Below are 26,833 nucleotides of genomic sequence, written 5' to 3' on the forward strand. Positions count from 1 at the left end.
GCCTCTTCTCTCCCTGGCGGCAGACTCAGTCTGAACGCCAAATCACATAATTAGCGAGAAGTACTGATCCAGGCAGGGAACGGGTGTCATCCCAGCGCTGCGGGTCCTGGGATTTCTCCAGCAAGAGGCGTCCTTCCGAGCAGTCGCACATCAGTCCTCCTTTCAGCTCCCCAGGAACAAAGCCAGCCAACCCCCAGCCATGTTGCTTCTTACGCGTTTCCAGGCTCACTGGCTGATACTTTCCTTCTCAGGGCTTCACTAAGATCAATGCCTTCAACTGGGCAAAGGTGCGGAAGCTGAGCTTCAAGAGGAAGCGCTTTCTCATCAAGCTCCGCCCAGATGTGAATGTGAGTGCCTCGGGGAAGGAGGGGGAGGCCTCCCGCTGGAGCGCGTCCTGGAGCCCGACTTGTGGCCAGCAGCCATGTCTGCGTGTCCCCACGGTGTATCCCAATGCTCGGTCACTCCCGAGTTGTCACCATCGGTAGGCAGAGGGTGAAGAAGCAGCAGCACAGATACGTGCCTGGGAGGGGCCCTGCCCTGGGCACCTACAGGCTGTCCCCTCCTCCAGCCTCGGCCACCTTGAGACCGCAAGCAGCATTCTGCCATGTTCCAGGCCTGTCCCTGCCCACACAGCAGCAGTCCCCGCTCCTGTCCCCAACCCCTGACAGGGCATTCTCACGAGCTAACCAGGCCCCTCTCCCAGCACACTCCCCGAGGTAACACACACGGCACCTGGTCAGAAGGAAGTGAGCCGCATCTTCCTCGGCCATAAATGGCAATGGAGGAGACAGGTGGCGTATTGCTGATGTCCCCAACCAGACCTGGAACGCTTTTCCCCAAGGAAGAAAGAAAGATGACAAATGGCAGTTCAGGCTTAGAGTAGCTGGGCCGCATGAAGGGTGAAATAGGCTTCTCTGGCCTGAGCTGGGAAGCAGACCCCCATGGTAAGTGGTTTTCTAAGTGAAAAGTGTTGTGAGTCCCAAAGGCTGTGTACAAGTGACGAACTGCACCACAGGGTGTCAGTAAGTGGGGGCGGCCCTGCCTGGACCTGCGAGATTCCCTGCAAGGAGCTGGAGCGGCTGGGAGTGTTCAGGCCTGTGGTCACTTCTGTTGGTGTAATATGACCACTTCAGTTGGGAGCCTGCAGTCTGGGAGTAGAAAATGTCCATATCCCCTTTCCCAAATCAAAGGACATGAATTTTTCAGCCTTGAGTGATACTTTTGTGCTCCAGAAGAAGTGCTCATTTCCTGTCTGGGCCCTGGGGCCACCTGGAGGCTGGAGCCTTATGCTTTTTAATGGAGAAAAGGCTTAAGAGCAATATTCAAAGTTGGCCTGAGCCATGAGGGAGGAAACAGAGAGAATTGGGTTTCAGTTACTTTAAGGAGGCCAAAAAGGAATTTCAGGACTTTTTTTTTTTTTTTTAAGAAGGAGATGTAAGCTAAGTAAACAGAGTTTGTTTATGAATTCTGTCAAAGGAGATGCTTTGACTTCTGCTGAGTCCAGTTTGTGTTTGTTTCAATAAGGAATTAAGTGGGGAAGAAAATGGTTGAACAATGACTAGACTTTGTCGTTAGGGGCAACCGTGTTTTACTAAATAAGTGAATTCATGGTCAGGCAATAATAAAATACACAATTGCAATTTTACCGGACACATTTATTTTCTGCCCCCTTTTCCATTTTTCAGCCGCATGCCTATGGGTAGTGGAAAAAAACCAAAGGGCTATTTTCTCTTTCTAGAGCTCATACCAGGATACCTTGGAATTCCTAATGGCCAGTCGGGATTTCTGCAAGTCCTTCTGGAAAATCTGTGTTGAACATCATGCCTTTTTTAGACTTTTTGAAGAGCCCAAACCAAAGCCAAAGCCTGTTCTCTTTAGCCGGGGGTCATCGTTTCGGTTCAGGTGAGGCGTCCCCTTCACATCTCCCCAGTTGCCAGGTGATCATTTTCCCCGAGACTTGCTTCTGGGGAGAGGTGGCTTCCAAGAGATTTGGTCGGTGGCATGCTTGCTCCGTCGTCCCAGCAGGCTCCTGGCAGACCCTCGATGTGTTCCATTTGAACGTTGGCTACCTAGCCTCAGTCAACTCCTAAAGGAGCTAATTCAGAAAGGATTTTCTTTCTCTGTAGAAGATAAAGCACCTTGTTAACATTTGGTGTACCTTTCCCATAGACTTGACCATCATTAGTTCAATTTCTCACTTGTTCTTTCAACAGATCTTTGAGTATCTGTTGTCAAATTCTGTCGAGGCTTTGGGGATATACAGTGAACACAGCTGTCCCCGCCTTCAGGAAGTAGACAGACTCTTAGGATGGTTGCCTCATAACCAAACACAGGATTATTAAGTGATTTAGGTAAAAACTTTTTCTGTTATTGATAAGGGAAATATCAAAAGACAGAATAAACACAAAAGCATGTTTTTCCTTGGCGCTGCTTTTATTCCTGGCTGGCTGAGAAACCCATTCACCTCCCAGTTCTGGAAGGAGGGGAGGTGAAGATGGCAGAGTGCTGGGGTGGGGGAAGCGGTGTTAAATGAGAATGCCTTAGTGTCTCCCCTGCTTCTTCTCGTGCTCTTCCTTTTAGTGGTCGGACTCAGAAGCAGGTTCTCGACTACGTTAAAGAAGGAGGACATAAGAAAGTGCAGTTTGAAAGGTAAGAGAAGGTTCGATGCTTCTTCCAATTTGAGAGGAGTCATCCTCTCAAGGGAGCAGTGCCCTGCTGCTCGGCACCGCTTCCCCCAGGCTCGGGGAGTTAGAGCCTCGGCCAGTTCAGTGTCAGGAACCTCTGAGGGCCTGGGGACACTCACTGGAGGATCAGATGAGACTCGAAGAATGGACTGAGAGTACCAAGCGAGGGGGAAGAGGAAACCAGCAGAGGGCAGGGCTGGAAGAGGAACAGGAGGTTACAGAGGGGATAAAGCACTGTCCAAACTTGCTCATCAGTGAGTCCTTAAGTATTGGAGGATTTGAATTGGAAGTATTTTCTATAAACTTCTTTTTTTTTCCAATAAAGTTTGAATGAAGAGAAGCAGGGTTTATCGCTGTTAGCAAATGCTCATAGCCCTTACTCTGTGCCACCCCAAGCTCTGGGAGGTCGGTGCTATTTTATTCCCTTTTTAAAGATGGAGACGCTGCAGTTCAGAGGTGCTAAGTAACTAGCCCAGGTCTCAGAGCTGGTAAGCGGCCCCTGGTCTTCCAACTACAGGGGCCACTACTCTTAAGCATTGTTCTGCCGCCAGAGAGTCACAGAGAAGAGAGTAAAGGGGTGAAATGACCCTGTGTCAAGCACTATTTAGTTGCGAGTGTGTGTTTATTTGTCATAACGTTTTTCTTTCTTCACTCTAACACATTTAAAAAAATCACGGCAAGACAGGATGCATGTTCTACCATGTTCCTACTACTTAGAATCAACTGTTAACATTTTAACATTGGCTTTGAGAGTTTTATTTCTTCTTCCCTTATTTGTAGCTATTGTGGTTACAGATGTAGCTAAACCCCTCTTTAACCAACTGTCTTCATTATTTCCCTCCTCCCCTCCCCGGAGGTAACAACCACCTAATGCATGTTACGTCTGTTGTAAACATTTATGCATCCAAAAAGAACAGGCAGCATTGCTCTGGGGGTGTCCTTTTTCATCTGATTCCCAGTTGATAAACATTCGGGTTGTTTGGTGTTCTGTTTTGCGTTTGCTGAAACAGACACACTGCTGTGACCATCCTTGTCTGTTTCTCCTGAAGCAGATCTGAGGTTTCTCCCTCCCTATATCCAGAAATGTAATAAGGAAGCTTATTTGCACGCGTTATCTAAATGGAACAAACACCCCATCATTTTCTTGGATGATCCACAGGTAATCTTTCAAGGATCATATAAGAAGTGGCCCACCTCTCTGTGACTCAGAATATGGGTGCTTGGTGTGGGGCACACACTAAGGGAAGGAAAAGATTAGAGAAAGAGGGGTTGATGGTGTGAAAAAACACTGTTGAATCTATAAATTCATTCCTGGGGCAGCCTGGTCTCTGATCTGAGTGCTGTGAAGGAGTTTGCTGCTCAGTGGCAATAGCCTCTATTATAGAACTGATCTGGAAAATTAGACCCAAACCACACACTGATTTCATATTGTTAGACCATTGCTTGCAATTCAGAGCGTCCGCAGGCCCAGCCAACTTCTCCCTCCACTGACATTTCCCAGAACTATAAAGTTAGTGTTCAGAGTCTGGTGCTCCTGACAAGCTGGCCCACCGCTCCAGCAGGAGCCGGCAATGGCTGAGAACTTTGTCAAGGCTGAAGCAACCCCTGAATCCTACGAGTGCTGTGGGGTGGATGACTGGGTCTGTTTCCAGGGCACATTTATCCAAACTAGCTTGGGTGCCTTCATGGTGGAGGAAGTGCCTTGGAACAGTGGTTATTTTTCCATTAAAAAACAAAACAAAAAAACAACTCACCTAACTTTAGCTGTCTTCTGTGATTTCTCCCAGGAAACACAGCAAGATTCATTCCATCAGAAGCCTTGCTATGCAGCCTACAGAGCCGAATTCAGAAGTGCCAAAACAAGTCAGTGATGATGGTGTTCACTATTACAGCTCTGTCTGTCACCAGACTTCCTCTGCTGAGCCCTGTGTCGCCTAGCATGCTGTTGGATTCTCTGTCCTTCCCCTCGGGGGTGTTGTATGGAGGAGAGCCAGACACAGCCTGAGCTCTGGGCCCTGGGCTGTGTCCTTCCCCAGCTGACTCCCTCTCCCGTGCTCTCGCCCCAGGGAAGCTGGCTCTATTGGCCTGAACTCAGCTTAGGGCTGGAACCACCCATGGGAGCCAGAGCTGAGCCCACCCTCCAGCTAAAGGGCTGCGCTTGTGCGAAGAGGTCAGGACCTACTTCGCAAGTGCTGGGTGCAGCTCCCCTTGGGTGCCAAGGCCAGAACCTTGTGCTGGCACCGGACCAGGCGGTGAGTTCCCAGGGCTCAGATTACAGGGCAGCGGCCATGGTTGGCAGCAAGACACATGATCACTCTTGCCCAGAGGGTGGCCCGAGCTCATTTTCCCTGGCGTTGGTATCTGGATGGAGTTTTCAGGGTTTTCTCTGTGGTAAAATAAGAACTTTGTTGGAGAAGAACACGAAGGCGATTTCATTGTGTGAATCTGAAGCAAGTCCTTAACCTGCCCATCGTACCCTTAGGAATCCAGTCAAAGAAATCTTTGTCATTTGTCTGAAGTCCATGTCAGCCGGCCTTGGCGGGGGTGGGGAGTGATCCATGATATCTTCTCTTCCTCCCCCTGCCGGCACCTCCTTGGGAAGCCCTCTGTGGGCTGGAAGGGCTCCCTTGTTGCACAGAAACTTTAGAAACCCAAGGTGAGACTGTGAGTCCCGGAAAGGAGAGGCGCTGCCTCACCTGTGCTGCTGGGGACTCCGCAGTGTCGGCTTCCACACCGTGAAAGAATATTCCGGATCCTGACCAGACGCCCCGGGGAGTGCCCTGGGGGTTGCCCACTTACTGGCAGGGTGCTTTGTTCTAAGCCGGTGGAGGGCGGGCTTTATGTGGCAGTCGTTTGGGCCGCTTGATGCTGAAGGAGGTGCTGTTAAATTAGCCCCTGCGTCTCTCTCTAACCCTCTCCCTTTTCTCTTCATCTCCCCACTCCTTTTCTTGCACCACCCCACCCCCGCCCCAGGCTCAGCAGAGTGCCAGCCTTACCCTCGGAGAAGGTGCTGAATCCCCAGGCAGCCAGAGCTGCCAGCCGGGAAAGGAACTGAATGTTTCCGCCCAGGAAAGCGGGCCGCCACGCAGCCCCGCTGCGCAGAAGAGCCCGGCGGGGAGCATGCCGGCCGACGGAGCCGTCAGGGCGACGGTGGAGGAAGAGGAGGAGGAGGTCGTTAAGGACAGGACCCAGCAGAGTAGACCTCAGCCCCCGCAGCCAAGCACAGGTCCAGCATCCAGGGCTGCTAGAGGCAGCAGCGCTTCCATTCCTTTCATTGACTGCAGTGACGTAGACAGTGAATCCGACCTTCTCAGGGAACACGCATCCCAGTCACGGTCCCAAACAAATGACAACTATGAGGGTGATTTGACCAGTGGTGTATATCTGCTTTCCAGGGAGGAGAGGCGAATAGAAGCTAGGCACAGGGCTTCCCCGCACTCTGTGAAGTCCTCCCGGCCTCCTTCCAGAGAATTCCTTGACAATGATTCGGCAGACATATCCTTTGATGTGAGCGGGAGCCCCAGACTCCCAAGACATAGCTCTCTGATAGATGAGATGTTCGGGGGCTCAGGCAGCCACAGTCCCTTGGCCACCCCCTTATCTCCCAGCAGCAGAAGCTCAAGTCCAAATATGACTTGGGGCCGGACCAGGTCTCAAGGCTATGTTTCCGAAAACGGACATGACCCTAGAGAGAGAAGTGTGGGAGAAGGTACTCTCCCAAGCCCGGGTCCTCATTATGAAAACTGTTCTCCCGTCTTACAAAGGCCGTATTTAAAGAATCTTCCCGATAGATACAATAAGTCAGAGACAGATCCACTCATTCTTAGCCAGGCAGCATCACCCCCAGAGGCAGCGGATAGGCTTGATGGCCCCGGAAAGGGAGGAGTGGTTGGCCCAGCTGGCTTGGAAGGTAGGATGCTGGCTAATGGGACCCCTCTCGTGGGTCCAACCTCCAAGACCCCCACTGCGCAGGCAGCCCATGCCAGTCGCCTGGGAGACCAGCTGGCCCCCCTGCAGGTGACCGAGGGCTCCACCAGCAGTGGGACTGAATCCAGCGATTCAGACTCCGAGATGGTGACCCCTCTGAACCAACCCCTTGTGTTTGGTAATCCAGCCGTGCTAGGTTCCCCCTCTGTGGAAAGGAATAAGAAGTCCCTGAGTGGCCTGCGTGTGAAGAAGGAGAGGGAGGAGAATGAGTGAGGATACTCGAAGGCAAGTCTTCAAGTGTCAGGAGCCTGGGTTCCTGAGTCCCGGCTTTCGGTGGAGATGATCTGTGCTAGCGACTTGTGCATTTTTAATCGACATTTGTTAGAGGAAGTTTGGGACAGGCACACGTTGGATAGGGCATGCCTGACTTCTCAGAGAAACCGAACTTCACAAAGCCTGACAAATTACCAAGAGCTTGTTTATCTTTCTGGTGGAAGGCTAGAAAGAAATACTTTATTACGAATCTGATCAGTGTGTAGCGTGTCATATTTATGTGGAAATTTTCTTGTATGTTCAGTTCTGTAGGCAGATCACCCTCCCATTTGGTTGAGTCTGGGGACTGAAATAGCACTGAGACCCCAGGAAAAGTGTTGGTTTTACTTTTAACCCCCTCTTGAAAAGGGGGGCTGCTTTTCTGTGCCTCGTAAAGTGAGAAACACAAAATTCAAGGCCAAATGTAAGTTGATTGCTAGTTGAGGTGAAGTGTTTGTGAAATCTTAGTTAAGACTAGTGAATATTTTAATCAGAAGCACATGGAATTACTTCTTTGCAGACTTTGTATGAAATGATACAAAAGTCATCGAATCTTCAGGAGCTGTAAGTGACATGAGATTGCTGGTTTGGTTTGGGTTTGCTTTGGTGGGTCAAATTTGTTGGTTATGTTTGAAGAAGCTGTAACTGGCGAGCAGAACCTCTTGGTGAAGCACAGACATGCTGTCAGGCGATGGTGCAGGAGGAAGTAGGTACTGTTGTCACCAGGAGGTTGGCAGACTGAATGCTGCCTTTGAATAGTGCACAGCACAGAGAAGGGCCGAGTCCCAGTCTCATTGCCTTGGTTGAGTTTTACGCACATTCTTAACATTCACTCTCTTGGGAACAGTGGCTTCTCTCAGAAGCTGACTTATGGCTGTTCCTCTGTGCAGGAAGAAAGAAAGTGAAAGTAGCAAGAAGTCTGGTTTCTTTTTAAATCTTGACCACCTACACCAGTGCCTTTCACCCAGCACTCCTGCATTTCAGATGAAGAGCCTGGTTTGGACTTGCTTTGTGTCTCAGCGTTAGCTGCACCTTGGAATCACCTAGGAATTTAAAAATTGGCATTGCCCGAACCCTGACCCTAGAAATTTTGAGCTCATTGAGCTGGGGTGCCTCTTGGGCTCCCCAGATGGCTCTGCTAGGCAGCCAGGGTCACTCCTCGGCCAAACACGATTGCCTTCTAGACTCTGGTGGAGTGTAAGGAAAGCACTGGCTGAAATTCTGGCTTGCTTGCTGAGTAAGAAAAGGGTCACAAATGAAGTACTTTACTTCATGCCTGTTATTTGGTACTTTTTAGTCTTTGGTACTTTTTTAAAAAAGATAAATTGTAGAGTAAAAGTTTTAGATCCTAAGTAACTATAAAATCCTCGAGCAGAGTTGTAACAATGATACATCTGATGTCCACCATGCCAGTGGCCTTAGTAAAACCTCATCCTGTGGCTTTGTCATGCAGAAGGGCTGATCATGGGTAGGAAACGGAGTAGAATTTGGCAGCAGTATTTCACGAACAGAAATATTGACTGACCTTGTGGTTCACAAGTGATTATCTGTCCACATGAATGTCCAGAGGTTGGTTTTAAAGATTCTGAAAACTTTAATCCATTTTTACACACACTTTTGCTCTGTCTTCCTAATCATTTCATTCAGTGCATGATGGATGAATCAAATTGATTATTGGATAGCTTGAAAGATGTTCATTGAAGTAGTCTATTCATGTCTTGCTTTAGAATTACATACTTAACAGTCACAGAATTTGAAAGCCAGAAGGGACCTTAGAGATCACCTAGGTTAAACCTCATTTTATAGATGAGAAACCTTCTTCCAGTGAAGAAGTCACAGAAGTTATACAGCTGTTGCATGACAAAGCTAGAGCCAGACCCTTGGTATCCGGGCTTCAGCATTTTACTCTATGTGACGTCTGTATGCAATAGGTCGTTTTAGATTTAATACTTTATTTTTTGAGACTCTTGTATGCATTAATAATTAAAATCATGTGGAGACTAGGAATCATGTAGACTTGACTTAGGCAATGACAGTCCTACTAGGTAGGAAGACCTGCTTTTTTATATTGCGGGGTTTTGCATTATAACACATTTTTGCATATTCTGTTTTGAACTTAGAGAAAGATGTTAATTTGCTGTAGAAAAATTTAGTTAAATGGGAGTGTAGCGCAGTGACACTTGGAATCCTGGAGTTTATTTGTGAAGGTGGTCTGTTGAAATGAGTTTTCTTTTTACTTCTAATCATACAGCAGTCTGATAGTGAAATACGAATGAGCAAAAGGGTTGAACTTACCCAGAACAAAATGTGAATCATCGCCATGTCAACCCCCAAAGCAAAACACGCTCCAGTAATTATTTTGTTTGGCTTTTTCCCTCAAGAAGTGATTTTTATCTGAAGTGTTTTAAAAGCAGCTGATCAACAGTGGTGTCCCCTGTCCTGCACTGACAAGATTTTCCACTGTCAGGGTCACTGGTAGAGTTTTTCTCAGGTTGGTTTCATACCAGCCACGTAACTGAATTTTCTGCTTCTCAGCCAGCGTTTATGAAAGTGCCAATCCTGGTGTGGTTAATGGTGCTTAAAAGAAAGGAGGGGTATGGTTTGTTCAAAAGCCACTTACCCTGAAGTGTTGCGAATACTCACTAATTGCTTCAGGGAGCGCTTGCCCCGCACTGGTAAAGAGCACTGGTGGGACAGTCAGCCTCCCACCAGCTTTCTTTGGTCCTGGCAGTAGAGCCAGCTGACTGAGGTGGAGAGGTCAGGGAAAGCCACGAGTGTCCACCATCCCACCTTCTGTGCCCTCTGCTTGTGAGACTCCGGTCCCCAGGTCCTTACCTGGCCGCTGGAATCTCACTGCGTGGCTTAAGAAGGGCGGGCAGATCAGAGAGGGGGTCAGGTAGGAGGAATAAGCAGTGGAGATTAGAGACCTGTGAATTCTTGCAGATTTCCAGGCGGTTTCCCAAGACCTTCAGCCAGTTTTTCTAAGACAAGAGCTAGTGTAGGGTCTCCTGCATCAACAGGGAAGCCAAGGCTTCAGATCGCGGCTGCTCTCTGAAACAATGTCTTAGGGGCTTGGATAGAAGACCAGCTGTATAGAGAAATAAATCTTCAAGCCACTCAGGGCTACTCCAGGGCCTCCTTGCACTAATATCTTTTGTTAGATAGTGTTTCAAAATATGTAAATTATAGATAGACCCTTTTGGGTTGATTTTTATTGCTGCTTGTTCAAGGCAATATAAAAATGCAAGAAATTCTCTTAGCGTGAAGAAATGCGTTTAATGGGTTCCAGAACTTAAAACGCGTTGCTCCAGCTCCCTCAGCAGTCATCTGTGTGACCTTGACGACCTTTTATTAGACAGGCATTTAATTAAAGGAAGTCTGTGGGCCAGATTCTTCCCCACACATGTGGTTCCTAGTTGGAAATTCCTCACAGATTTATTTTCTGTGCTGCTGTGGCCTGCACTTAAAATGTGAATACTTCCAATTTTATTCTCGAGAATTTCTTTGAAGATTCAAACCAAGCAATGCTGCTTTAAGAAAAAAAAAAAAAAGCTAGACCCTGCAAAACCAAAATGCAGCGTGAGCCTCTGGAAGTTTCTACCAAGTATACGAAGTCGGGCTGTCCTCAGTTGAATGGGAGCTCCACTTGCATCTTGGCTCTGGAATCATTTTGATTGTGCTGTAAAGCAGTTCCTAAAAAAAAAAAAAAAGAAAAGAAAAAGAAACACTGCAAATACTAAGCTGTCATTTTAAGCTTTGTTAAAACTGTTGTGAATGTGCACAGCTCCCTTTTTTCCTAACTGTAATCAGTGTTCACATTCAAATGCTTTTAATCAACGTTTTCCACTTAAAATGCTCTTCCATATTTCATCACAGTATGGGTTTGGTGCAATTGGAATCATTAGTGAGTAACTGAGTTCCAGGTAGGACCAACCTTCAATTAGGAAATTTGGGGGCCCCTTCATTAGATTTATTTTGAGTTTATCTGCTTCTGTCTCGATCACTCTTCTTTACCAGGCCCTTGTTACTAGCCAGAACGTCAGAGCTTTCCAAGTTGTATCCCCAAGGAAGGCTCTTTTTCCCTGGGTTTTCTCCTTTGTAGTCTGTGAATTTCCTTCCTCTGATAATCAGGAGCTTAGTTCTCTAAGGCTGGCCTTCCTCTAGTTTCCTGGAGATGCGTCTACAGTTGACTCTTTTTTTTTTTTTTTTTTTTTTTTAATTTTTCTTTAATGGAGATACTAGGGCTTGAACCCAGGACCTCATGCATGCTAAGCATGGGCTCTACCACTGAGCTTTATCCTCCCGCCTTTCAGCTGACTCTTGAACAACACAGGTTTGAACAGTGCAGGTCCACTTACACTCAGATTTTTTCAGTAGTAAATACTACCCAGTCCAAGGTTGGTTGAATCTGCAGATGCAGAAGTGCAGTTACACGTGGAGGATGGACTATAAACTTCATGTGGACTTTCCTCTGCTCAGAGGGTCAGCGCTGTATTTTATTGCTGCCAGTTTTACAAATCAAACTGCAGAAGAGTCCTTCCGTGCGGTCTCTGCAATAGAGTAAGTTTCTTTGAACCTGAAAGAGGTGAACATTTCAAAACAGCCCATCACTGGTAGCTCTTGGATGAGTTTTACATTCAGCCGTGTTAGCCAAGTTCATAAGAACGTGTGGGAGGATTGGTCCTAGTGAGTGAACATATATAAGAAGGAAGTGATTAAAGAACTTGACTCTGGCAACATTTAAAGAATTTCCTGGCCCTGCTTCTTCCTTGTTAGTTTAATTCCATCTGTTTCTGTTTAGCTGAACAAAATGTAATACAGGGAAGTGGGGTCTCTAGTGCACACCGTGCATACCTCTAACACCAGTTGCTGGTATTTAACTGAAGCCATGACTTTTAGATCAAAATAAGGCAACCCCTTAATGTAGCAGCTCCCTTTTTATTAAAAGTAACAATAATAATGAAAAGCAAAAAATATACATATCCATGATGACTTGACCTAGTGTTGTCAGCTCAAAGATCAAAAGTGGCCTGGTTGCCACCTGTTTGGATACATACTTGAAAAGGGTTACATCGTGTTTCCTGGGGGTAACCTAGGGATTTTGAATATTTCCACCATGAACAAAAGTTGCAAATGCTGATTTGTGCATCATGTATATGTTTGGGAGGAGGTGGATAGAGTCTTGTTTTTGAAAAAGGGTCTTCCTTCATAAAATTAACAACACATCAGTCCCAAAAAACAGATGAAATCTAATTCCATCCTGGGGAACTTTTTTTTTTTCTTTTCCAACAAAAGCAGTTAAACACCCTGGTAGAAGCTAGGGTTGAATTAGAAAAATCTCCTTTTCCTGAAAGCTTTAGAAGTTGAGTAGTCTGTTCAGGATGGTTTCAGTGTGGACGGACTGATACAGACGTCACAGCTTAGCCTTGGAAGCGGCCTTGGGCCGTAGTCCTGGGTTAGCACTTCTGGTAGGAGGCAGCTCATTTGCATCTTCATGTAGGTTCTAGATCAGGTTATTCTGATAGGTCTTGGGCTGGTTTTTATATTTGCAAGTAGGGAGAATTCAATTAACTGTTGACATGGGATAGCTGATTTTGTATAGTTGAGAGCCCGGGTGAAAAATCAGCTGCCAGGCAAGTGCTGTTAATGCATCATGGAAATGGCATGGAAGAGGCTTGAGCTTGCTGCTGGGGCCAGAGGCAACGCTTTTGGAATATTGAAGAGCAGTTAGAAATCACTGCAAAATGCAACACAAACCAAGGGTACTAAGGAGGATAGGAGGGAGTGAGGACTGTGTGCACACGTGTGTGTGTGTGTGTGTGTGTGTGTAGAAAGCATCGAACAGTGATTAACTGTACTTTTGAGTAAGAGGTAGAGGTGGCAATGGTACTGGGACTTTGGAGGCAGTGATTCTGCTTTATTCTAAATTGGGGTTGTTAACTGACTCTCAAATAGAAAATAGTGGAAGGGTCATTTTGGAGCCTGTGGTGGTGCAGTGACGGGCCTGTCGTTATTCACAGATGACGTTTCTGGCTCATGAAACTGGGCTGACGATTGCTTTTTCCTGGGCCTCAAAGTTCCTTTGTGAGAAATGAAGCATTTGTCACTCTGCCTGCGGTGATTTATGGAAAGACCAAAGATAGGTTTTCCTTAGTCGAGAACACACACCCGCTGCTCTCTGCACACGCGCCTGAATGGCCGGTGGATTCAATCCCTTACCTTCTTTCTGCCTGGAAAGTTGCCCTGAAAACCTGACTAACCCACTCTCACAAGCTTGGCCTGTATTATTAATCCAGTTCCTTTCTGTTCTCTCTGTGTGTATATTTAATATTTTATTAAAAATTTTCTAATATGTGGAATTAATTTTAAAATAGAAAAGGCTGGGGACTTCATTCTCATTTTTGTCATTTGTTGGATAAATTCGAAAGGACATTTTTCTGTTGTGCCATGGTATGCCCTGTTGTGTCAGCATGTACCTATCCAAGAGAAAAAGCTTTTTTTCCAACGTTCTGTCTTTATCCTCAAAGCATGGTGTACCTTCTATTCCCTGCATTGTTGGAGCACTGTCTGATGTCTTTTTTTTTTTTTTTTTTTTAACACAACTGAATACCAGTTTGTACTTTGGAATACCTGTTTCCTCTAGAATACAGTGATCCTGGTCTGTAAACAGTAGGTTTTAAAAGGCGGGCATCCTGGGCGGTCACACTTGGTGACACCATATTTCTCTAAAGGTGGGGAAACAGAAGGTGAACAGAAGACTTCACTTTTCTGATCTCATCTTCTACAAGCCTGCTCTTTGCACTGTGTGTGCCTGGAGCGGGTGGTGTTTGGACGCGAGCAGGATCACTGTAGTCTGGGAGAGGGCTCATGGAAACAGAGAGTATCTGTGGTCAGGCTTACATAGGGGGAGCCCGGACGGCCAAGCAGAGGATTGGCTTCTTGTTTGGAATGGGAACATCTATTCAAATGGGACTAGAAAACTGGATGTCGTTTGTAAAAGGATTTAGCTGTGTCTTCACTTTGTTGGGGAGTGCGGGTAGGTGGAAATAGAAGACCTCATCTAGCATAGCCCCAGTTGGCTTCCTCACCGCCGATAAGCTGTTTTTCAGTTTGCAGTCTACCCACGATGTAGGCTGTCACAGATACTGTCTGGTTTCATCTTCTCTCCACGGCCTAAGAGTGCAGTATCACAATAAAGCATGGATCTCTACCACCGGGAAGGTGGCCGGCTTCTCCGATAACAATGAGCTTGGTGATTCTTTTAAGCATGGAAGGCCAAACTCATGTAACAGTGTATGCACGGTGTTAATATCTCTTGTTAATCTCAACTGAAGAGGCTTTTACTTGTCCTAACAGGTATCTTGCTGTAAAAACTGTCAATTGTAACTGTGCTTTCCCTCTGATGGCTGAAGCTTTATCCTGAGTACAAGATGGTATTTTTCATTGGTACGAAGCACCATGTTCCCCAATCCAAACAATGCCACTGCTGCCGCCGCCGCCACCGCCACCGCCACCGCCACCGCCACCACCTTCAAACAGAGGAGAATCCTTTATCTTTTCCCCATAAGCAAGAACAAGCTAGTGCATTCCCTGTCATTTTTCCATTAGCATTTCTCTTTATTTTTCGGCAAGTTGCCTTTCTGTTGCTTTTCTGAATTGCTTGATGATGAGTGGTGACACTGATGGTTAGCAGCTTGTAAAACTCTTCCTAAAGGAACTTGGTCTAAGAAGTACATACCTTACCTGCAACAACCCAGGTTACCAAGAAGACCCCACTGCTATGATGGGTAATCGTATAATCTGGTTTTTCTTGTGGAACCTTGTCATTTCAATAAAACAGTGACAGCTCTTTTCCCATATTCCACTGTGGTGGGACCCAGCTTAGTCATCAGACTAGAGTGAATCCTGCCTTTTCTGGAGATGACCGGTAGTTAATCTATACAACACTGACCTTTTTTTTTTTTTTTTTTACCGTCCGATAACTGGCTTTCAAATGCAGATGGTCTCCAGGGAGAGTTCATGGTCTTCTCTTTCAGAGGGATATCGTGGACTTTAAAAAGAGCATTTTAAAAATAAATGAGAACCCGCCTCTGTAATGTATTTCCTCCGCGTGCCTTTGCAGCACCTTCTGGGTCCACAGAGATGTGATCTCCTATATTTTAGAACCAAGTAACAGGAGACAGGTCATCACAGATGTGTGGCATGTAGAAGTTTGCCACATATGTAACTTCAGGGGGATACTGAGGAATCCACACAGATACTTTTTTAGTAACTGTACTTTCTAAAATTTTGAAAAGAGGACTTGAGAAAGCAGTCAGCATCCTCATTTTCATCAGTATTCTTATTCTCAGATATTTTAATATTTAGCAGATCTCTGGATTACTATTTTTTAAATTGCCCAATTTTATAGTTCCCTCCTTAACAGGAAAAATAAAACTTACGGAATTAAAAATAGGACGTGCCAAAGAATGCAAAAAAAAAAAAGCGGGGGGAGGCCCAGTTAAAAACATAGGGCAGGTGCAACGAAGTATTCAAAATGCCGTTTTTATTACTTGAAAAATAGATAAAAATTCTCATCTCCCAGACTTGCGTGCGTCTGTTCTGCCTTTAATATTGTCGGAGGAGGTGGGTGGTTACTAGGCGCCCTGTGCCCAGTCCTAAAAGGGGAAGACAGGTATGAGTTTGGCTGGTTGACTCTGTTCCTGCTGTGGATGTAGCTCTGGTGAAAAGCTGGTTAAGAGATGCTGATGTCTAGGTGAGGCTGCAAATCCAGCTTCCCCTGTGCAGCTGGGAGAGAAGAATTATGAAGTTCTCTTACATTCAAAAGATAAAGCAGCTAAGCTAGTTTCTGGGCTGGGTGATAAATGGAAATCCATAAATACGGCAGTGCTAATTTCAAGTTGCATAGTTGTTTGTGCCATGAGACCGTGTACACTTAAAGGGGTTTTTAAAAGCAATTACCATAAATGCCTCCCTCGAGAGTAGTATGTTTAGTCCGTGGGAGCGACATAAACTCAGGCCTCTTGATACAGATTGAGGGTGGGGAGGGGGACATGGAGGTTGGCTGGGGGAGGGGGGGTGGGAACTGTCACGATGTTATTTGGAAGAGGTGAGGAATTTGAGAGTTATTAATCAGAAATACAACTGAATGCCTAAAAAATGCAGAGCATTTTCTGAAAAGGGGGAAAAGTTTTTTAAGCCAGCATTTTGTTTTATTTAGGTTTTGTTTGTTGGTTGGTTTTCTTGGGGGGAGGTGGAAGTAATTAGGTTTATTTATTTATAGAGGAGGTATTGGGGATTGAACCCAGGACCTCATGCATGCTAAGCATGCACTCTGCCACTTGAGCTATACCCTCCCCCACAGGAAAAAAATTTTAAGAATCAAAAGCTTCCAGACTTTTAGGCTATAACTGATCTTTTTCTAATTCTCTTGAAACTTCTTTCCACCTCTTGCCTTAATATCCTGGTGCTTTCTCAGAAGGTTCCTCCAAATTACTTACCTAGAGCTCTTCACTGAAATTCCTTTGTGCCCATTTGACCCCAAGGAGCAAAATGATCAAATTCTCAGGCATTAGTAAGTTCATTGAGCAGCAGTGAACACCAGTCACCATTTCTCCTCCTCCAGGGCTGTGCCTTCCAGGCAGGTGACGGACTATGCGGGGTGAACAGGCTTCATAGGGCTGCACAAGTCGGTGTGGACTCATTTCATCTAATGATACACCCGCGTGTGTTTGCTATGTTGCAGAATAGACTACTTCAGTGAAAATTGGTTACAAGTAGTTCTAATAACTGTAACCTTAGCTACTGACCATCTTTAAGACATAGCTCTTAACATGTGCCTGAGGGTGAGCCCTGCGTGGACACCAGTTTGTACAGACCTTTGGCATCCACTGGCTGAAAGTCAAAAGAGAATTGTAATTACTCATCCAGCTGCCAAATTCTACCGATGACCCTTGTCAGCAATATCCCTTTGATGGCTGAGTGATCAATGAGCTACCTATTTTTGTTGGGAACCATGTCAGCTGTAAAGTTTCAAAGCCTTGGGTAGTTTGTCTTGCAAGGGGAGAAAGGGGGCTGTTCTCTGTGGATGCAGCTCAAATTAGTAAAATCAAACCTGAGTTTTGGACCTTTCCCTTTGTTAGCACTGCTGATAGATTTCTGGAACAAGCTGCTTGGTATTTATTGACTTATTGGTCTTACTGTTTAAATACACTCATCACCTTGGGTTTCTTAGGCCCCATAAGTAAACGCTAAGCCCACTCTGGAAACAGGAATAGGCTACCCTGATATGGTCATTCTCCGAGGTTGTGCGGTTCACGTGTAACGTCAGTGTCGCCCATCTGTGAGTGAGAACGTAGCTGATTCTTACCCAACAACCCAGAACTGCCCCTGACTACCCAGGAGCATGGTTGTCATTGAGTTCACTTTCAGTGTCCCACCTTCTGAATCGTCTCTCCAATGTGGTCCAGTGGGGATTCTTCTAGATTGCTATCTTCTTGGCAATGGGTCCTGCCTTCTTGGCAGGTTGGCACCTCTTCTGGATCTGTTAGCGAGTCTTCCCAGCCCATCAGGTCTACAGAACAGAAGTGGCCCCTGGGAATTCACAAGGGCAACAGCTTTCGACCTTTGGAGGGTAGACATGGTGGTACTTGAACTGGTTCACCCTTACTTCCTCCCTTGCCCTGTGGCAGCTGGTTTTTTATCTGCTGCTGGTTGCTGACCAGGGCCTGACTGGTACGGCTGCCCTACCCCCTTACTCTTCCTTCAAGGTAGCCTTTTTTGTTCTTGGCTCCAACTCTTTCAATGATGAGGCACATGCTTTCTCTGTTCCACATCGCTGCAAATTCAAGGCCCAGCATGTTCTCCCTTACACCCGCCTCACCTGGTCTCACACGCAGAGTGTGAGCTGAAGGTAAGCCCCCAGATTCTGCCAGATGATGGCGGACAAATACAAAGTGACTCTCTGAACAGCGACTCACAAATGCATGAAATGTTTTGATCTCCAGACTGCCAGAATTTCTCTTTTCTAATTCCTATTTGTAGTGATAACATTTTTTTCTTTTTGTGATTCTTAAAAAAAAAAAAAAAAAAAAGAATAGTGTAGTACCTGAATCAATTGCAGTTATAATTGTTGTCACTATTTCTATCTGACAAATTCCAGTTCTCTCAAAATTATTGTATCCAGTTGTGCACTAGTGTCAATAAAATTGACATTTGTGAAGCAATTTCTGGCCTTTTTCTCCGGGTTTCACTGGGTCTGATGGTGTGTGGGGTGATTGGGTCTTGTCTAACATCAGGACTTTGTTTTAATGATGTGTCTGAAAATGCAAGGAATTTCAATGGAGGGTTTTTGTTTCTTTTTTTAAAGCGCACTTCTTCAACCTGACTTTTCCTGACGTTTCCTAATCTTGTTCTTCAGTGGGCAGGATGTCTGCTTTTCGTCGTTTTTGTGGGTGTGGTGGCTTTTCCCCCATGTGTTGGTGACACAGCTAGTGGATCAACCTGGGACCCGATGGGAGCTGGTGGTGGTCTCTGCGTGGTTCATTCATATGGGGATGAAATTCACTATCCAACGTCATCAGCTCCATTCTGGGCTGACCTATCTTGTAATTTCTGTGGACAGGAATGAATCCAGAGAGAGAGGGTAGAGGTCAAGAAAATGAGGGGGACGCCCAGAAAACAGCACTTCTCCTTTCTCAATGAGATCCTTGATTGTGTGCGGAGTAGCAATGAGCATGAATCTGTATATAGGAAAACGGAGAAAGCACATGTGTAGTCTTTTCCTGTGACAGTAACTCACCCGACTGCGGGCTACGTGAACTTTGACCCTAATCCTAGTTTTTGCAAATCTGCATATAAATCTGTTAGGCAGAACCATTTGGTTTAGAAGTAGATTTTGAAACATCCCATTTAGTTTCAATAAGTTGAGATATCTGTATTTACAAAAGTCTGTTGGCAAAGAGTTTCAGGTGCACGTCGTCTCGTTTGGCTGACTCATCATGGGTAATTATGCATTTTCATATTATTTATTATAGTATCCTTTGCAGAGGAATAATTAATTGCCTGTCATTTTTTGACTCATCAAGGGGAATTGTGATCATGTAATGACCTCCAGCTTTGTGTTTTTAAATGATCACCTTTGCCTGTAAATGTGATGCTAGTGTTTCTGTCCCAAACAGTGAGAGAGACATGGAGTGACATCACCAGGTATAATGAGCTTGCTTCTGTTCTTCGTAGAAGGGGAGGTAGCTGCTTTCCCTTTAGCTGAGCCCCACTGCTCTGAGCCGTAGTCTGTCCTGGGTGTCCCAGTCCTTTAGTCTTCTATTAGAATAGCTCTGTTTTCTAGTCCTTTCCCACGTCTCCTTGTGATATAGACACTGTGTCTTTCTCGAGTAATTCTTAGAAGCTAAGGCAGTAGTTAGGAGGTAATGACTCTATTGGGGGATACACGATGCTTTTAAACTATAGTAATTATTCTCAAAGCAGAGTTCTCCAACTTATCATTAATGATGTAACTGTGGCTCCACTGAATGGTATTTTTAATATGAAGGCAGCTGCAACTTAGGACAGAAAAAAAACTAGAAAATCGTGAAGTGCATTAAGTATGTCATAAGGTAGTCACGGTTCTTAAAGATTTGAAAAGGTGAAAGTTGTAAGTAGAAACCAGGTCCCAGAAGGAATTACTTTTTTTTTTTCTTTAATACTTCTCATCCCCAAACAGGCTCCCTGACTGGTAGCCCTCACCTTTCAGAGCTGTCCATCAACTCGCAGGGAGGAGCCGCCCCTGCCAACGCCATCCTGTCCCCCAACCTGAGCCCCGACACCAAGCAGGCGTCTCCCTTGGTCAGCCCACTGCTCAACGACCAGGCAGGCCCTCGGACGGACGACGAGGAGGACGGCCGGCGAAAGGTGTGAGGACGGGTGTGGGCTTATCTGCTCATCTTTTTTTTTTTTTTTAATTTCAGTAATATACATAACATAAAATTTGCCATTGTAACCATTCCTAAGCATCCCATTCAGTGGCATTAAGTGCATTCACAGTGTTGTATAACCCTCATCACGATTCATTTCTAGAACTTTGTCAGCCTTCCAAGCTGCAGCTCCATGCACATTGAACACTAGCTCCCCACACCGCCCCCAGCCCCCGCCAGCCACCATTCTGCTTTCTGTCTCTGTGAATTGATGACTCTAGGAATGAACCTCCTGTAAGTAGAATCATACAGTAACTGTCTCTTTGTGATGGGCTTATGTCCTTGAGCGTAATGTCCTCAAGTTTGATCCATGCTGTAGCCCGGGTTGAAATTTCCTTTAAGGTTGAATGGTATTCCATTGTATGGAGATACCACGTTTGGTTGATCCACCCATCCATGGATGGCCAGCTGGGCCCTCTCCTCCTATTGGCTATTTTGTATCAGGTGCTGGAAGTATGTTCACAAGCATCTGTTCTCATCTCTACTTCGCATGTATCCCCAGGGGTGGAATCTCATGGACTCTTGTGGGAAGAGAGCAAAATGGTTAACAATGAGGGATTTCCTTACTCTTTGGTCAAAAAGAAAGTGAAACCTATGGCTGGCCGGCTCTAGAGCGGAGCTGCCTGCCCACCTAACCCATGGACTTCTGCTTCCACCACCCTAGTCCCTTGGGATCCACCACCCTCCATGCTCCCACGAAGAACGTAGCTTCCATTTCCTGAACACCAGCGTCATCCACGGCACCCAGGCCAAAGGCTGCTGAGGTTTCTGTTTCCTTCCTTTCCTTGAAGGCTGCATCACTTTGATATTTTACTAAGTAGATTTTCAGACGCCCATTTCTGAATGACTAGTCCTGAGTGGTGGCTCGTACGCCCAGCCGGGACCTTTCACTGCGGGTGGTATTCACATGGAAGGAAACATTCCTAGACTATTTTCTCATCTTGGAAATCCATTCTTGTACCCTCATTCCTCTCACACAAAAAGTAGAATAAATAGGGTTTATTTAGCCTTGATAGTGGTCAACGAAAGATCAGAAGTTAGCAATGTAGCACTTTAATGAGCACTTTCTTATAATCAGGACGTCCTTAGAGACTGAGACTCAAAAATGGTATCTTTTTTCTTTTTATGGATTTCGCAGAGATTCCCAACGGACAAAGCATACTTCATCGCCAAGGAAGTCTCCACCACCGAGAGAACATATCTGAAGGACCTTGAAGTCATCACTTCGGTATGTGTATTCCCCTCAAGCATTAAATTACATAATTTATCTCGACTAATACTCAGCTTGAGGAGAAAAGCTGGATCTAATTAAGTGTTGGGTTCTCTGACTCCAATTAAAAGGATTTGGCTCCTGGGTTGTAGAAATGAGGCAGTAACAGTGTGTTTAATTTGGAATACGCTCTATAAAAGTTGTATCATTGTGATTTTTAAGTGCAAAAGGAAAGAAGTTTCTCAAGTGGAGAAATTTAAAAGTAAGCATTTTACCGTCAGCCTGCACCGACGCAGAACATCTCATGTTTTGCTCATAATTTTTGCCACAGGGAGACCTCAGAGGTAAATTAGAAGCCTCATTTTATCTTTGATAACAAATCGAGCCATGTCAGCAAAAGCTGCCAAAAAGACTGCCTTTTATTATTTTAATCAGTCCTGTTCAGTCTTGGAAAGGAATTCAAACCCTTGTGGATGTCCTTATGACCCTGGATTCTGCGAGGGCACTAGTCCACCAGAATCGCTGGGTTTCTGTGCCCCGCCGGCACTCACATAGAACCTGGCCTCCGCTCAGCAAGGTGAGTGATGTGTGCGAAGGCAGAGACTTCACCTCTCTGGTTCAGCCACCTCCCTGCTTAGCCTTTCAACAAAGAGGCAGAGATGGAAGTTTCTCAAGGGCTGAACCAGGTCGTGCTCAGTGGCTTGAGTCAGTGATGACCAAGTGAGTTGGCCACGATGGAGGCTTTGATTTGAGCAGCTACCTGCTTGAGAGATTTATCCTGACTCCAGCAGGCAATTGATAACAAATTTCAGGGAACAGTCATAAAGCGCTGGGTGCTTCTCACCCAACCGAGTGGAAGCAGGGAAAGCAGTAAGGCCCAGAGGCCTGATGCGCTCAAAATGCTGCAGGTGCAGCGGGAAAGGCCACTAGCCTCCCTGCGTGGCCACCTGCCGCGTCACCTCGGAAGAACTGCAAACCTTCATCCTTCGCCTTTACCTCTGAGTGTGTCCTCTTTTTATCCCCAGTGGTTTCAGAGCACAGTGAGCAAAGAGGACTCCATGCCCGAAACCTTGAAAAGTCTCATATTCCCAAATTTTGAACCTTTGCACAAATTCCATACGAATTTTCTCAAGGAAATTGAGCAACGACTGGCTCTGTGGTGAGTACAGCGGCTGGGCGTGACCGTCCTGTCTCGCCCCCACGGCCCTCCTCTGTCTTCCTCTCTCTCTCTTTCCGATATTACTTATGTGTGGTTCCTTAGCAGCAGCAGCCGTGAGCAAAGACAAAGCGAGAAGCTGGCTGAGAATAAGCCAAGCTTACAGTGATTTCTGGTTAAATCTACCTGGACTGGATCTCATCTTGAATTTCTTTTTTTTTTCCTTTGGCTTACAATTCTTCAGAATGCATGTCTTCTGCCAGGGGTGGAGGGAGGGAATGAATTGCAGAGGTGGCCCCGGGATGTTTTGGGGATGATGGAGTTGTTCTGTATATTTATATATAATCGATATTATATATATAAAATCTGTATCATGATATGAAAGCGGTGACATGCTATATACCATACACAGTTGACTGGGGGCGGTTAGAGGCACCGACCCTCCACACAGTCAAAAATCTGAGTATAACTTTACAGTTGGCCCTCTTTATTAGCCTCAGAATCAACCAACCGCCGATCGTGTACCAGTGTACAAATTTAGTGAAAAAAGCCTGCAGTGGGTGGACCCACACCGGCCAAACCCGTGATGTTCGAGGTCAGCTGTACACTTACTCACTGTTACTGTGTGTAAATTCTGTTTCAATAAAGTGGATTTTTAAGATGCTATAAACATATTTAGTATAAGTTTTGAAAAAGTCTAGAAGAATATACATTAAATTGTTAACAATGGAGATGAGATTACCAAAAAAAAAACAAACAAACATGTTCTCTGATGATAATTGAAGAAATGCCACAAAATAGAGATAGTAATTACTTCTGGAAGGACAATAAGGGTTTTAAGGAGTAGAGGCATATATGACAGACCTTTAGGGGTGTTGGTGATATTTTACTGGGTTTTGCTTTATTGTCATTGAAGTAGTATGTGTCTGAGTACTAAATATTTCAGTATTATATTTCACAGTGTTTAAAGAGTGCTTTGAAAAATAGAGCCCTGTGCACCACACACATGCACACACATGCTTTTACCTTGAATCCCACTGCCAGGAATTTATTTTAAGGATATATTCTAATGTGAAATGACAAATGGCAAAGATACCCATGGCAGACTTAAAAGATGGGAAATGACCTAAATATTCATGAATAGCAGACTGATTGAAACTCGTATTAAGTCTGTTTATTAAACATCATATAATATATTAATCTATGGGTGCAAAAACTCAGGAAACATTTTGTATACTGTAGAATGCAAAGTCTGATATTCTCTTGCCTAAAATGGAATCTTTTACAGAAAATTCTCATGGGGTTTTTTTTAAAGATAGTTTTATATGTAGACATAGGAGGTGATGGTCTCCTAAACATGCATTTGAAAAATGGCAGGAGATAATAGTGAAAATTTGCTACTGTGTTTTGGGCAGAAATGAAACCCGCTATGGAGTGTATCATCATCACCAGAGGTGGGAGTTTGGTTCCCAGTAGTGTCAGGGGCACTGAGTGACTGCGGGAGCCCTGGATGAGGCAGTGTTACCCCAGGCGATCCCAACCATGGGACTCAAGCATCAGGTCACAGATTCACAGAGCTGCTCCCTGGGTCCTGAAGCAAATATGCTTAGACGTTCGTCCTTGTTTTTTAACCTGGAGATAATTCGTGTGAAGTTCTCTCTCCTGTGATAGAAGGAGGTGGGAGGTTTCACTAAGATGCCCCAGGGAGGAGGGCACAGCCAGGATGGACCAAAACCGAGTCAGCCTCACTGAAGTGGGGAGAGACTGAAGATGCCAGTTTAAAGTCTTACTCTAGCTTCACGCTGTGAAGGCAAAAGAAGGACCACTTCTCAAAATTTAAACAAACAAACAAAATCTACAGCATCTAACTTTATTTTACCCTCCACAAATTTACCTGAAAACTTCCAGGTGTATCCCACCATACGGCCTCCTCATTCACACAAAGCTGAATGATGCTTTCGTAATGGAGTCAAAAACCTCACAGTTCCAAAGAAATCAATTAACTGTTGGTTTTCTGGCCAATGAAATGTGTGTTAATGGTGTCTTCCCGTCGGCTCAGAGCATCTCAAGCTGGTGTCACTAGAGCAGTGTCAGTCCCCCTGGCAGTTGATTTAAATAATGTTGGGGAGGTCATGCACAGGGAGTGTCCTCAGTTGGCAGTCCCCTGGCAGCCCTGCATGGTGGCCTCAGCTCCTGCCGCCAGGGAACTTGGGAGAACTGTAGGAAACCCTCGGGGTTTCTTGAGCTGAGGTTCTCCGTTTCCAGAAGGTACTTACCTGTTGGGTGAAACCCCACTCCTGGCTCCACATCAGGGTCACCTGGGGTTGGTGGGTCAGGGGAGTTTTGAAAAAATACAGATTGCCAGACCCCACCTGGCCCTCCTCAATCAGAACATTGGAATGAAACCCAGAAATGTGTATTTTTAAAGTGTTTCTTGGGATGATGGTAATGAATAACTTTTCTGGAACAGATGTTGTGGAGTGCCTGTGACAAACTGAAGACCCTGTGATTCTTTCGCTTGCATTTTGCTTATAATTCTTGTTTCTTCTATAAGCAGTGAGTGAATGAATGCATGTGTGGGTGAGTGAGCGAGCAGGCATCAGGCTCTGCCTGCTGGGGACCTGCTGTCTCTGGGAGGAGGCAGGCTCATGGTGCAAGGAAGGCCAGGCCCTCTGGTGGATGCACAGCGACGAGTGGGCCACACCCAGTGTGGGCGGAGGGCATCCCTGGCCAGTTCTGTCTTGGAGGACACGTGCGCCATTTATGCCCACAGAGAAGAGGCAACTCAGAAGTGACTATGTTCAGTGCAAAGAATGGATCATAGGGAAGTTTATTAAGAAACAACTTTGCTCAGGGTTACTGACAGACCGTGCCTGTGTGTGTGTGTTTGTATGTGACTTCACACCTTGAGATGGGAGACACGAACTGTCTCATGTCCAGGGAGATGGCTGCGTCTGCCTCCACCGTCACCTGTCAGGACCAGGACCTGAGGTCCACGTCCAGCTGTCCGTGGCCTTGGACGGCCTTGTCTCCTCACCTATAAGACGTGGGTATGGTCTCCACCTCGTAGGCTGTTACGTGACCTGAATGAGTCAGTGTTTGTAAGGGGCTTCCTGTTCACCCCACACATAGAAAGAGAGGAAAGCTGACCATGTGTTTATATCAACTTTATTTTGAAGTTTTAGAGAGAAGCTGCTGTGACAGGGGAGTTTCTGCACACACACCCCCTCCCATCCCCTGAGGCCAACTTCTGTCACTGTGCACTAAGAAACCAGTGTTGGTTCTGTTAGAAACCAAAATTCAACTGTGCAAGTGTTAAAGACCTAACTGGTTTTACTGAATGATTCGTGAGTGGGTGGCACCCCATCTAGCAAGTGGAGGGGGGCTCCAGGAAGCTCCAGAAAGGAAAAGGTTTTTACAGGCAAAACAAGGAATAAACAAAAAACATGATTTCAGGCTTAGGTAACCTACCCGGAGGATGAAGGGGTCTGGCTGATGGCTTCATCTTCCTCTGGGGATTAGAGGGGCCCATGTGACAGATGACCTCATCGGTGCTGACGGGAAAATTCCGGACTAACTGGTTAGGGGAACATTCCTGGGGGAGGTTGTAACTGCAGTGAGGTTAGGTATTAAGTCTTGATTTTAGCCCAGGTGACTCCATATTGGGCCTGTTCTTTCTCTTTTAATAGCATATTACTATCGACTTGACTCAGTGATAATATTTTAAATTATTTTTGTGAATAGAAAGAAAGCTGAAGTTCACAATGCTTGGGGTCCCCCAGATTTGGTGCTTAAGTGACACAGCCGCCGTGCTCTGCCTTTGCAGTCCTGCGTTAGGTTGTCAGGTACTTCCATCAGCAGTGGGAAACTACAGGGCAGAAAAAGTCCCGGGAAGACTTCCTAAGCGGTTAAGCTGAGCCCCGGCTCAGCACACACACCCGGCCCCGGCCCCACAGCTCGTGCTCCTAAGTCAACACACCTGAGAAGGGGATGGAGTGTTTCGTTCTGGTGCAAACCCACGTTACCCTGTTCCTTCAAAAACAATGAGACAGGTTTGGTGACCTGTGAAACCGTGAAGCTTTCTTCTCCTTTTGAGAGCAAAGATGTTTTTACTGAGCTGTTCAAATGCATTCAGAGAAAGGCACTAACAACCTTTGGCCTTCAGTCAGAAGCCCTGAGTTCCAGCCCTGAAATGACCTGCAGGTGCAGAGTCCAGGCTGGTCAGGTCCGTCCCCAGGGATGGATGCAGACCTGGCCCGGTACAGGGCGCCTTGGCTCTGCTGGGTACAGAACTCGGCTGGCTGCCAGGGAGCTGGAATCCGGGGGAGCCGGGGGCAGACAAGGAGGCACTCAGGGTTGGCTTCCAAGAGGGATCAGCTGAGTTTTTGTTGGATTTTTTTTTTTTAAGATCCTTGAGTTGAGCCCCTTGAAAGGGGTAGAGAAGTGCAGCTAGGAGGGCTGGGAAGACGGGATGTCGAGATTCACCAAGTCAGCTCGTGGGACAAAGGAGGAGCAGGGGGAAGCCCTGGAGCTTTGAGCCTGGTTAACTGGGAGGATGGTCGTGAAATTTAAG

The 26,833-nt window shown here is 46.0% G+C and overlaps 1 protein-coding gene across 5 annotated transcripts in view; it reads left to right on the forward strand.

Annotated features, from left to right (window-relative positions):
- FARP1 (FERM, ARH/RhoGEF and pleckstrin domain protein 1) overlaps window positions 1-26,833 on the forward strand; it is a 277,204-nt gene that overhangs the window by 215,614 nt on the left and 34,757 nt on the right. For 4 of the 5 annotated variants that reach the window (XM_074378447.1, XM_074378446.1, XM_074378445.1 and 1 more), the window contains 8 exons: window positions 252-347; window positions 1,739-1,902; window positions 2,581-2,649; window positions 4,472-4,547; window positions 5,658-5,910; window positions 19,645-19,832; window positions 21,033-21,122; window positions 22,130-22,263. In XM_074378447.1, the coding sequence (XP_074234548.1) occupies window positions 252-347; window positions 1,739-1,902; window positions 2,581-2,649; window positions 4,472-4,547; window positions 5,658-5,910; window positions 19,645-19,832; window positions 21,033-21,122; window positions 22,130-22,263 (1,070 nt within the window). The remainder of the gene's footprint in view (window positions 1-251; window positions 348-1,738; window positions 1,903-2,580; window positions 2,650-4,471; window positions 4,548-5,657; window positions 5,911-19,644; window positions 19,833-21,032; window positions 21,123-22,129; window positions 22,264-26,833) is intronic. The other variant, XM_074378449.1, reaches the window with a different exon arrangement.

Source organism: Camelus bactrianus, chromosome 14 (genome assembly GCF_048773025.1).
Source record: "Camelus bactrianus isolate YW-2024 breed Bactrian camel chromosome 14, ASM4877302v1, whole genome shotgun sequence".
Classification (NCBI taxonomy): domain Eukaryota; kingdom Metazoa; phylum Chordata; class Mammalia; order Artiodactyla; family Camelidae; genus Camelus; species Camelus bactrianus.